General features: G+C 45.5%; 1 protein-coding gene across 4 annotated transcripts in view; it reads right to left on the reverse strand.

Moving 5' to 3' along the window:
* The window catches only part of BRAP (BRCA1 associated protein), a 26199-nt gene that overhangs the window by 9637 nt on the left and 4280 nt on the right, over positions 1-12282 (reverse strand). For all 4 annotated transcript variants that reach the window (XM_012731110.1, XM_012731112.1, XM_012731111.1 and 1 more), the window contains 5 exons: positions 7806-7919; positions 5818-5966; positions 2809-2884; positions 2207-2345; positions 1757-1866 (listed from right to left, as the gene is read on the reverse strand). In XM_012731110.1, the coding sequence (XP_012586564.1) occupies positions 1757-1866; positions 2207-2345; positions 2809-2884; positions 5818-5966; positions 7806-7919 (588 nt within the window). The remainder of the gene's footprint in view (positions 1-1756; positions 1867-2206; positions 2346-2808; positions 2885-5817; positions 5967-7805; positions 7920-12282) is intronic.

Genomic DNA, 12282 nt, shown 5'->3' on the forward strand with positions numbered 1-12282 from the left:
TGGCCTCACATAGCTGAGCTTTAAGTTCACAAAATGTTGGCCCATTTTACCTGTGAAAAGGTTTCCCAGCCATGGAGGTTAAGAACCCTCCAATTTTATTGCGCTTTCAGAAGACAACTTAATCCTTGTGACATCACATTGAAAATAACAAGGTAAGGGGCCTCCCTGGTGGCCCAGGGGTTAAGTCTCAGTGCTATCACTATGATGGCCTGAGTTCCATACCCAGGGAGCTGACCCACATGGCGCAGCAGACCTCTGCTGTCTCACCTGCTGCTCCCCTCAGCTGTGTGTTTCTTATTAGTTTATTTTTACATTATTTTGTGCCTTTTTTCATCTCAGGTGTAATCCCCGTGGACTTCCCACCACCAATTCACCTGTGTGCCATCACCATAGTCCCATGTACTCCTTCCCCCATTTTTGATCCCATTCCCCACTTCATCTCCATAAAATGTCTCTGGTATATAGTTGTTCATTGTTTTTCCTTTATTACAACTGCTCCCCCACAACCCCCGCCCTGGGTCCTTTATGCTTCTGCTATGAGTAAAAACCATCTGGTGTTTCTCTTTTTGGCTTATTTCACTCAGCATGATCCCTTTCAGCTCCATCCATGTTGCTGCAAAAGGCATGAATTTATCGTTTTTGATTGCTGAGTAATATTCCGTTGTGTACAGGTACCACATCTTGTTAATCTAGTCATCTACTTTTGGGCATCTGGGTTGATTCCATGTCTTTCCTATTGTAAATAAAGCAGCAATAAACATGGGGTGCAGGTATCTTTTTGAATCCGTCTTTTTGTGTCTTTTGGGTAGATACCTAGGAGTGGGATCACTGGGTCATATGAAAGCTCCATGTTAAGCAGTTTGAGGAACCTCCAAACAGTTTTCCATAGTGGTTGTACTAGTTTGCATTCCCACCAGCAGTGCAGGAGAGTTCCTTTTTCTCCACATCCTCGCCAACATTTGTTGTTGCTAGTTGTTTGAAGATGTGCCATTCTCACTGGGTGAGGTGGTACCTCATTGTGGTTTTAATTTGCATCTCCCTTATTACGAGTGATGTTGAACATTTTTTCATATGCCTGTTGGCCATCTGCATTTCCTCTTTGGAGATGTGTCTTTTTAGCTCTTCTGCCCATTTTTTGATGGAGTTGTTCACTTCGTTTTTGTTGAGTTTCATCAATTCTTTGTGTATCTTTGTGATCAATCCTTTATCGTTGGTATTGTATGAGAAAATTTTCTCCCAATCAGTGGGCCATCTGTTTGTTTTGGGAAATGTCTTTTTGCTGTGCAGAAACTCTTTAACTTGATGTAGTCCCAGCTGTTTATCCTTGTTCTAACTATCACTGCTTTGGGTGTAGTATCTTTAAAGATGTTACTGAGGTGCATGTCGTGTAGTGTTTCGCCCACCTTTCAGCAGTGTATTTCAATAGGTCTACCTGTTCTGCCCCCTCATCTGTCTCTGGTGAGTCCTCTTATCCCCTGCACCTCTGGCCTACACCCAATTCTTGTATGAATAAATAAAAATAAATCTTAAAAAAAAAAAAAAAAAGACAACCAATTAGGAAAAGAAAACAAGGCAAAATAAAAAAGTGTCAAAGAAAGTGAGAATAAAAACATTTAATAATTCTTCACAGCAATGGTGTAACTTAAAAAAAAGATGCATGAAGAAAAAATGGCGAACTTAAAAGCTCAAACAACCGTTCAAGTTAGAGTAGTAGAACAGTAGAAACAGGACTTAGCGAGTACTAGTAGGCTCTTACCTCTAACTGTAAGGCATCTATTTTCTCTTCCTGGCAAGTATCACCCTCACATTCATACTGTACTATTTTTCCATCTGTTTTACTTGCAACCAGTCGATGGACATAATTATCTAAAGAAAAGAATGAGTCAACCAAAATGTGTTTCTTCAGAATTGAAGGTTCTTCCTACCCTTTTAACTTTGACAAAATTTTTGCTTTTAAGAATCTAAATTAAAGACCATTCAGTATTTTCTTTAAAAGTGGGTTAAATCACTTGAATTTTAAGCAGAGCAAGAGACCGAGAAGGCAAGTGTGGGGCACTGACTCCGTAACGTGTGGCTCAGGCCCCCCTCGGAAAGGGGCCCCTCAGGGCTCCAGGAGATGGGCGTCTGCTCCTGGGCACGGAAGACGGCAAGTTACAGACAGCCGCGGCGGGTCCTGAGCCCACAGCAGCCCTGAGCGCAGCCTCACCTCCAGCGTAGTCCCACACGCGGTGGTTGGTGAGCTGCATGGCGTACGTGTGCTGGGTTTCCTCGAAGTGCTTATAAGCATGGCGACTCACGTATCGTCCACACCCGATGTGACCACATATTAAGCAAATCCAGAGGTTCTGTCAAGAAGGTAAGATCTTAATTAAAATTCAAAGCTAATAAAAAAAATAAATTCAAAGCTAAAAGAAAAAAAGAAGGATCTGGCTCACTCAGGGTGGGAAGGAGCCTGATACAGGATGAGACTTATGGGTGACTCCACAGGACAGCTGAATAAATACGTGTTTAAAACCCAACAGACAGAGATGCTTTTATAGGTCATTTGTTGCTCTGATTTCTGCAGGGCTCTACGTAAAGAGCAAGAGAAACATTCCCTGTGTACTGAAGTACGAGTCTTTTCAAAGCACAGTGACAGCAAAAAGTATTCTTCGGAGGAAAATAACCTGTGCATTTATATTTCTTGCCTGACCCTAGGCAAAAAGAAAACCAGTCTCATACAGAATTAACGATGCAAAGGGCAGAAAAGAAACTGCAGATAGAACAGCTAAAGCTGAGTTTGCCATGTTTCTCGTTGCCACTACTTACCTCCTGAACACCACACTCGAAACACTTGTTTTCTTCGACTGGCTCTGGCGTCTGGCAGTACCGGCACACAGGACACCTGTCCCGGACACAGAGAGAATGCTGTGGGTCACTGTGTCAGACAGCTGTTAGCGACCCAGAGCAAAACAGAACAGATGACCTCCCTCACTTCGAAGTTTCCCATAGCTGAGGCTATATTCAGAAGACAAACGTTTTCAAGTTATTATCAAACATAGTGAAAAAGCAAAGTAAGACCTTGTAAAACAGAGGAAAGGGAGGAGTCTTGATCAGCCTGCTTTGTTCCACTCTTAAAATTTAACCAAATACGGGCCCTCCCTGGGGGCGCAGCGGGTTACAGCACAGCACTGAGAAGCTAAAGCCACTTCCGCAAGAGTTCGATCCCCGCCTGCCCGGGAGGTGACCACAGGGCGCGGCAGACCTCTCCTGACCCGCCCGCTGCTCCCCTCAGCAGTGGACTTCGTCGATCTGCCTGGTCTGTTCCCCACTCTGTCTCTGGTGAAACCTCTTACCACCCCTGCACCTCTGGCCTGTACCCCAGTTCTGTATGCATACGTAACTCTTAAAAAAAAATCCATTAACCCTTTTCTATCATACTTAAGACAAAGTAACACTAAATATTAGCCATGAACATTTTTGTGGGAATGACAAAAGTAGGCTACAGTTGAGGCTAATTTGCATCAAGATGAAAAAATGCTCAAGCTATCATTTGTATTAGTTTGCTATTCAACTCAGTAAATAAGAAAAAAATAAAGGAAATAAACAGGTAGAATACTAAGTTCTCATCACAGATAAGGTAGCTCTAGCTATGTTTCCTAAAGGACTTAGTCCGTTTATTTAGTATCAAAAAAGAAGACAGGGACAAACTTGAAGAATAACTTATTTCCTGCCTGACCCTGGACAAGTGAACAGCAAGGTAGAAACTCGCTCTATAACATCCCTCCTTGTAGCTTGTGTTGGCAGCAATAGTAGTAGGATAAGAAAACAATAAACTAATTCTAATTTTCTACATTGTGTCAGAATGATCAAAAGGTAAAATGATTTAATAGATGCCATCTCATCTATTAAAAAAGAATTAACAGTTTACTAAATTCTTCCTTTTCACTTACCTTGTTTTCCTGATGAGGTAAAATCTGGGGAACCTCCCCCAAAAGTTCTTTCCTCACATCTTCCCAACACTATCTTTCAAGACTTGGTGCCAGTGCAGCCTCCTCCATGCAGCCCTCCCCCGTGGGACATCCCCTCTGTCTCCTCCAGTCTCTCCCTTGCATCTTCTATCCTGTGTGTACTGTGACTCCCTCAGCAGACTGACCTTCCCTGAGGAGGACCTGTTTAATTCTCCCCACCATATAGTAAAACCCACTTGCTGTAAGGAAGCCATGGCATTACAGGCAGCTGCCAGGGGTTGAGTTCTAGTCCCAGTTCTGGCATTCTCTGACTAAGACATAAGCACACTCGTGTCCTCTTTTTAGTTTAAGTATTGTAGGTAAGCGACTCTGTAGGTTTCAGGTGTATAGCATCTCACCTACCACCAAGCATCCAGCTCATCTAACCCCCTCTACCTGATGCACCAACAACCCCTGACTTCCCCCTCCACATTCTGTTGTCAGAATCTAAAGGTTAGTTTTTGTTGTACATGCTAATTTTCACCTCTGGGCCTATTTCCTCCTCTGTAAAATAAGGAAACCAGACAAGAGACCATCTTGTCCCAGAATCAACTGATGACTCTCATTTTGCTAAAATAAACTATGGCAAACCCAGGATTTATTTATCTGCCAACAATGTTTACTTAGTTCCCACCATGTACCTGGCATGTGTGGGGGTGGAGCAGTGAGCAAGCAAACAAACCCCTTCTGTGACTAACTTCTGACCTGTCACCTCCACACGCCATCCTCTCCTGGGCTCCCACTTAGCCTGCGTCACCTCTACTCCTCCTTAGGATGCCACATCTGAGACGGCCCTGCTGTGTGGGACCCTGGTTCTCCTCTCAAAACGCTGCACACGGCTCCTCAGCAACACCTGTCATGGCTGTGACTTCACATTTATTTGTGGGAATATTTATTTATTTTAAAGATTCACTCATTAATGCATACAAGAACTGGGGTGCAGGCCAGAGGCATGGGGGGTGAGAGGATTAATCAGAGACAGAATAACAGGCAGATCTACTGAAATACACTGCTGAGGGGCGTAGCGGGTGAGACAGGAGAGGGCTGCCGCGCCATGTGGGTCAGCTCTCTGGTAGGGGATCAAACTCCTGCCACAGCAGCTGCAGATAGCTTCACAGTGCTATGCTTTAACCCACTGCACCACAGGGAGGTCCCTATTTGTGGGAATATTTAACTCCCTTTCCCCTCTGCCCTGGAAACCCATCAAGCCAGCTTCTGAACTACCCTTCTGGCTGAGACACACAGTGCAGTTTGCCAAGGGAGCAATCAAATCAATGTGCTTTGTCTGTAAGTCCCTAACGTGTCGGGCCCAGCTGCACTGGGAAGAGGTCACTCACTGCGGGGGTAGGTGAGCCTCGTGTTCAATGATGTTGTCACTGCTGCCCCACCGAGCCATCAACAAGCACGGCAACCTAAAATGTTAGGGTGCTGCAGCCCAGCTGCTAAGAAAGCCAAAGTCAGCAGCAGCCTTCAGCACAGGGGACTCAGGCCTGGAGACCTATACACCACATCAGTGTATGCGCCTCAAAACTTTTCTCCCCTCTCTCGTTCTCTGGTTCATGGATGGAAAGAACGACATGTGTGGCTTTAGGGAATCCACCAGGGCTAAGAATCTGCATCCTGAAACTATGTGGCTCAAGAATGCTGCCCCATGTGTCCAAGGGAGAGGAAAGGAGGTGGCCACTTTACTTCAGGACCACTTTACCTCTGTGGTGTTGCGGTTCATAAAGTCAAATACTTGGAGTGGGCATTTATGGGTGGTGATTATTTTAAATTCTGGGAAGGGGCAGTGTGGGGCTCTGAGAGCATGGAACCTCGCCACACTCACGTCGTGTCATCCCAGCGCTGCAGACACTGGCTGTGGAAGCTGTGGTTGCACAGCGTGGTGAGGATGCCATTCACAGACTCGTCCATGCGCTCCAGACACACCGTGCATTTGGGGAGCTCGGTCAGATCCATCACTGGGAGGCTGGCGCCCTGCAGGGAAACACTTTGTGTAAGTCTCTTCATCCGCCAGTTCTAACATACATTTTTTTAAAACAATAGTTTTCCCAGTGCGGGTTCTGGACATTATTGCTCTGTGCAAATAGTTTACACCACTGAGATTTTCATTCATATGACAAATACCAATCAAGCACCTCCTGTTTTCCCAGCACTTGCTGGGCATGGGGCCACAGGGGACAGGGAGTGCACGAGCCAAGATTCCTGCCCTCGTGGAGCTGACAAACTAGGAAGGTAGACAGCTGCCGAAACCTTAAAAGAGAATCTAAAATGTCTCTGGGCAACTGGTGCTAAGGGTCTGCGGCTAGAAGAGAAGCAAAGGAAGAGGAGGGGGACCTGAGCGATTGCTCCAGAGCAAATTCAAAATGCACTTGTTACTACATGATGGGAGTATGGGGCCTCCCTGCTGGCCTTGGACTTAAGTCTCAGTGCTGTCACCACTAAGGCCTGAGCTAGACCCCCGGCCAGGGAGCCGACTCACATGGCACAGCAGCCCTCTCCTGTCTCACCTGTTGCTTCCCTCAGGTGCATTTCAGTAAATCCACTTGTTTTGCTCCCTACTCTGTTTCCAGTGAATCCCCCTCCTGCCCTGAACCTCTCTCATAAACCCCAATTCTTCTATGCAAAAATAAATAAATCTTTTAAAAAAATGGGGCATCGACAGCAGTGATTTGATTCATTTATTTATACATATAAACAGAGTTCCTACTGCGTGTTCCAGACACTGTTCTAGATGTGGAACAATCTGGAACCCCAAAAATGTCAGCCCCTGTCTCCCAGGATTTAGAAACTAGTTGAGAGGCAAAATATTAAAATATTTTTATCAACAGTTTATTAAGTGTTGTGAAAGCAAAGCACAGTAAACTATAACGAGGGTGAAACAGGGCTCCAGGGGGTCAAGAAAGAGACCCCGCAGGCCCCACCCAAGACACCCCTTTAGTCCTGTCTGCTGTAAAATTAGTAGGAATAATTTAGGCAAGGTTTGGGGAGGCATGCACTTGAGTGCATGCAGAGAAAGATCATATTACTCTAGAAATGGCTCAACATACTATGTGCGTTTAGAGAAAATAACCTTTAAAACAGGCCCTGCACAGCCCCTCGCAGGAAGGAAGCTTGATTTTATCACATAACAATGTTTGTTTTATCTAGTGATAGAACAACCTAATTGGAATCTATTTCCATCAAACTGCTTTTATGGTAAAAAACCTTTGAATCTACTTTAAAAGGAAGGGAACCGTAACATTCTAAGAGCTGAATCCACTACGTTCTAAAGTGATTTAAATGAACAGGAAAGACTCCCACTGAGGGTAGCAATAGATCAGAGCAGTCACAAATTGCTATCAAAATAGAACCAAGAACTGAGATGGGGATTAGTGTTAATATGTAAAACAAAAATACTTCTTTTATGCACCAGGCAACTTTTTATTGACCTGGAACAGGTGAACACTCAATTTTAAAAAAGCTTTCTTATTTTTGGCAGTGGGGGGTAGAGAGGACAGAACAACAAATTTTTTAAATTAAGATAAAATGTGCAGAGAATAAAATGCGCCAATCTAGAGCGTGCCTTAAGTGGTTTTTGGCCTCTTTACAAAATTGTGCAACTCTCACCACTACTAACCTGGCAAACTCCTCATCAGCCCTAGAGGGAACCTCACAGTCATCAGCAGTCATTCTCACGCCTCTCTGCTCCCCACCCCTGGCAATTGCTGATCTTCTGTCCCTGGGTCAGTCCCTTCTGGACATTTTCACAGATCTCTTAACTTGGTGTACCCCTGACAGAATCATATCAAACAGAGGAATTAGATTCACACTTACATCTTCAGATTTCAGCACCTCAGCCCTTTCCACATAGACCAGCTGGCAAACGTCATCTTCTATGGAGTTGAACTGGCGGCCGTTACAGGCCATATAGAAGCTGTCTGCATCAGCCTAGAGCCACCAAAGGGGAAAAGGGAAAGTTAAGGGATTTGAGAGCTGCTTTCTCTTCACGGTGCATAGCTTCATTTATTCCCTTCCCTTTTAAAGTTTATGCTCAGGGGAGAAAGCAACGGCCAGAAGTAACATCTATTGAAGTAGGTTCAAGGCAGATGGGACTGTGGGTCAGTGTCCTCCATCGGGCTGTTTCCAGACATGTGACAGTTTTACTTGAACTGGCAGGAGCTGCCCAAGTGCAGTAAGTGGACGCTTGTAGAATTTTAATACTCAACCTGCGGTGGTAAATGTTTCCCTTGATAATCAGGTTTTCCCCCTCTTGTCAGCACTTTTCCAGCAGCTGAAAATAAACACTTATTTTTGCAAAGTTTGGAACCAAGCCATCTCTGGCAATTGTTATGAAAGAGCTCTTTTTTAAAAACGTCAGCCATCCATGTTAGAAAAAATAAAGGGCCAGTGAAATGGTATGGAGTGAAAAGGCAAGTCCCTCTTGTCAATTAACCAAGCAATCATCAGACACGAAAGCTAAGTTTCCCATCGGGCGGTTTGAAACAAACTGGCTTGCAAAGCAAAAGGCAGAACTCTCGGCCACGACCAAGAGGTCCAAGATGATCTAGCCGTTGAAATATGAATCATCTTCCCTTGGAGGAAGAGACAGGTGCGATGAGGGTCAAGAGTGCCCCGCAGTTACTGCCGAGAGGCGCAAGTGAAGGCAGGCGCAGGTACCTTAAACCCGGAGTCCAGCCTCAGCAGAAAGTAGCAAAGAAGTGAATCTAGTTTTTAAACGCGGCAAGCTTTCGAGGCAGCAGGAGAAAAGGCTGGCCTGGATTTTACTTCCTCTCGGGCAATCGTTCAGACACAGGAAGCTGAGCGCTCTGGTCTACCGGGCAGCCAAGCTGCTTGGGGGAGGCAGAGGTGCTGCCAGCGGAAAGGCTGCACCGCCAGCCTCCAGGCAGAGCTTCAGGTCTGCACCAGGCAACACCAGCACGGCTGCCCCTCCCAGGGCTCTGGGTCTTCCAGACATGTAAGCTTTGCCGCTTTCAACTTCATGCCAATGATGTCATCCGAGTGTAGATGCCTAATTATTTATGCTTTCTTACTAGGACTGAGTGAGCTTAGCAGCTGAGGAAGGATGATCAATTCTAAACAGCTGAATTTTTTTGAAGGGGACAGGCTTTCCTTCAGGAAACCACCCGTATGTTAGGTGGGTGCAGGCGTCAGAACATGAACATGTGAAAGCCAGTTCTCAGATATTCCTTCTCTTCAGTACAACACCAAGAGCCAAAATGGCTCCCCTCTTCCTCAGGAGCAGGCTTTTCTTGAAATGCTGTTGGTGAATAAGCAGCACACAGCAGACACACTGCCAGGAGTGACTGCCAGTCAGCTCTTCAGGGCCTCCGAGCACCCAGAGCTGGCTGCAACAGCGCCCACTGAGGAAAGGCAGACCCCTCCCAGGACCTCCTCAGAGGAAGGGACAGGGCTGTGTCACACTGGTCATGGGGCAAACCAGCAGTGTCAGATACTGTTCCTTTGGGGGGTGACGGGACTGTTTATCTATACCAGAGACAGTCTGAACACACTGATCTCATCTCTAAAATCTCGGTCCTGGAAATGTCGCTTCACTCGTTCAAATGTGCACTGCGCACTAGTGTGTGCCAGCCACTGCGCTACACACCGGGAAGGGAGCAGAGAACAAAATGCACATAGTACTGACTTCAACCCACCCGTGAAATGCAGATTACAAGCTAACGGTAGGAAACACAGGGAAAACAGCTCTTTTATTTCAAATGCCTGCATTGTACAGAGCTCCGCGGTTAAAAAACCCTGTTTTTTTTGTTTTTTCCTAGTCTTCTGTTGTCCCTTCATTGCCACAATGACTAAATACAGTGTTGAGAGTGTTTTTACTTCCCAGAGGGGTCTGCTGGGCCGTCCTGAGCCAACACTCTCGCGTAAGGTTATCTGTCTTTCGCTCCTACGAGCTACCAAAGGAAACCCCCTTCCGCTTCCGTGTCCCCGTAAATACAAGGTCCTTACTCAAAGACCAAGGTTCCTACAGGCCACAGAACAATTCTATAAGCACATCTCTTTATAATACCCCCAGCATAAAAAACACTGAAGCCAACAAAAATTCAAGAAGTTATAAAACATCTAGAGGAGGTCTATCTGTTCTTAATAAAAATTCTCCTGTGAGAAAAAGAATGGAGGCAGAACACAGTTAGCCGCCCAGGCTCTGAAGTCAGGCTCCCAGGGTCTGCATTCTGACTACAGCTGTGAAACTTTGGATGAGTGACTTATCTGTGCCTGTTTTCCACAACTATAAAACATGAAGTGACACCACCTACCTCATGGCATTGCTGAGAAGACTGCAGGAGCTAATGTACTTAACACAGGCCTGGCATCTAAAGAGAGCTCAGGAGGTGGAAGCTGTGGGTCCCTGATATCAGTGAGGGCCCAAGAACACCTAACAGCTTCAAGTCTCATATCAGAAGGCTGTTCTTAAATCCCTGGTAAGGGCCTCCTTGGTGGCCACGGGGAGGCTCGGCACTCTCATAGCTGTGGCAGCCTGAGTTCTAGCCCCAGCCAGGGAGCTAACCCTATGGTACAGCAGACCTCTCCCATCTCTCCCACTGCCTCCACAGTAGTTTATTTCAGTAAATTCACCAGTTCTGCTCTCCACTGTGAATCCTCCCCTTGCCCAACACCTCACCCCAGATCTTCTACATAAAAAAACAAGACAAACAAAACAAAAATAAAAATAAAAATAAAAAAATCCCTGCTAAGATGGCCCTTGGACCTTAGGGTCCAATATTAGCAATAAATAACACAATTCAAGACACCAAGGTCAAGGGTCTGGTCTCTACGGGGAAAAGCATGCAACAAGCCATTTCACAGTCTCAGAAAACAGCCAGTTGAGCAACCTGTACTTGGTCAAAAGACAAAGGTGGAGACATGGTGCAAAAGTACAAAGAAAATCCATGAAGAGTAACACAAAATTTCAACTAATGTTTCCTACACACTACAAAGGACAACATTTGCTACAGGGAGGTTTGTAGGTTTATTAGACAAATGAAGTCTCAAGCTATTAAACCTTAAGCTGTGTTTAAAGTCTAATACTTTATCAAACTTTTCCCCCCAAAATTGGTTTCTGTGACTTTTCCTGTATCAGTTGCTGAATGTCCCTAATTGTTCAGCAGAAGCTGTAACTAAGATACTGCTGTTACACAGCTTCCCTCCCCACACTTCATTCCAATCCTACTAAGAGAGGAATACGTCCTAACAACTAAAACTGCGGACACAAATTCCAGGTCAGTCACTAATTTCTTGCTATGTAACCCTGAGCAAATCACTAACCTCTCTGTGCAGCTTCCTTGTTTACACAAGACTACTAACACGGGACCTGTCTACCTCTCAGCTTTGCAGAGAGGACTAAGTGAGACATGCATGGCAAGCACTTGTTGCGATGAGCAAGCAATCAAGAAAGGTCGTGTATCATCATTATCAAAACACACCCTGCCAGATTCAAAGCCTTAAGATATCACCTGCCAGTTTGCAAAGCACCTCCGTGCCTTTGGCCTCCTGAGAATGAAAGTAGCTGTTTTAGTGTTTTTCCTTTCTCAGTGTCAACTTGTGCAGTCTTCGTCTGTAGCAGAGTTGAAACACATTTAAACATCTCCCTTAATGGTGAGGTGCTTTGTAAAGAGTACAGATAACAACTGAGTAGAGAACAACTTGTACGCAGAACTCTACAGGTTCTCTTTCTGTGGCCCATGGGACAGGTACAAATATAAGTCAACTCTCACTGCTCTTAATTTCCTGCCCCCGGCCAACGAGTGGCTGCTGTTTCTGTCACCTGGGGATTTCTGCAATGAAGAAGGAGGAGCTGACATGTGGGCCTTAGGTAACAGGCTCCCTTTCACCCACAAATCTCAGTGCTTGGTCAGAGGCAGTGGCCAATGATACAAACAGGCACACCTATTTCTCTGTCAATCTGAAAGGCTGAATTATTTATCTGGGGCAAATTCAGGAAGACTGTTTATCAGTGAGATGAGGAAGAAGTAACGGTGACAAAGCTGCATTTCAAAATCTAGTGAAACTCCAAAGCATCCAGACTAGTTTAAAAAATTGAATAAGGCCTCCCTGGTGGTGCAGGGGTTAAAGACAGCACTATCAAGCTATTGCCAGCCACTACATCACACAGCAGCCACTACATGGCACAGCAGAGTCTCAGGTCTCATCTGCTGCTCCCCTCAGCAATGCATTTCAGTAGATCTGCCAGTTTTGCTCCCCACTCTGTGTCTGGTGAATCCTCTCACCTCCCCTGTACCTCTGGCATACACCCCAGCTCTTGTATGAATAAATA

The sequence above is a fragment of the Condylura cristata genome, unplaced genomic scaffold, assembly GCF_000260355.1.
Source record: "Condylura cristata isolate star-nosed mole 26May11 unplaced genomic scaffold, ConCri1.0 scaffold00029, whole genome shotgun sequence".
Lineage (NCBI taxonomy): Eukaryota > Metazoa > Chordata > Mammalia > Eulipotyphla > Talpidae > Condylura > Condylura cristata.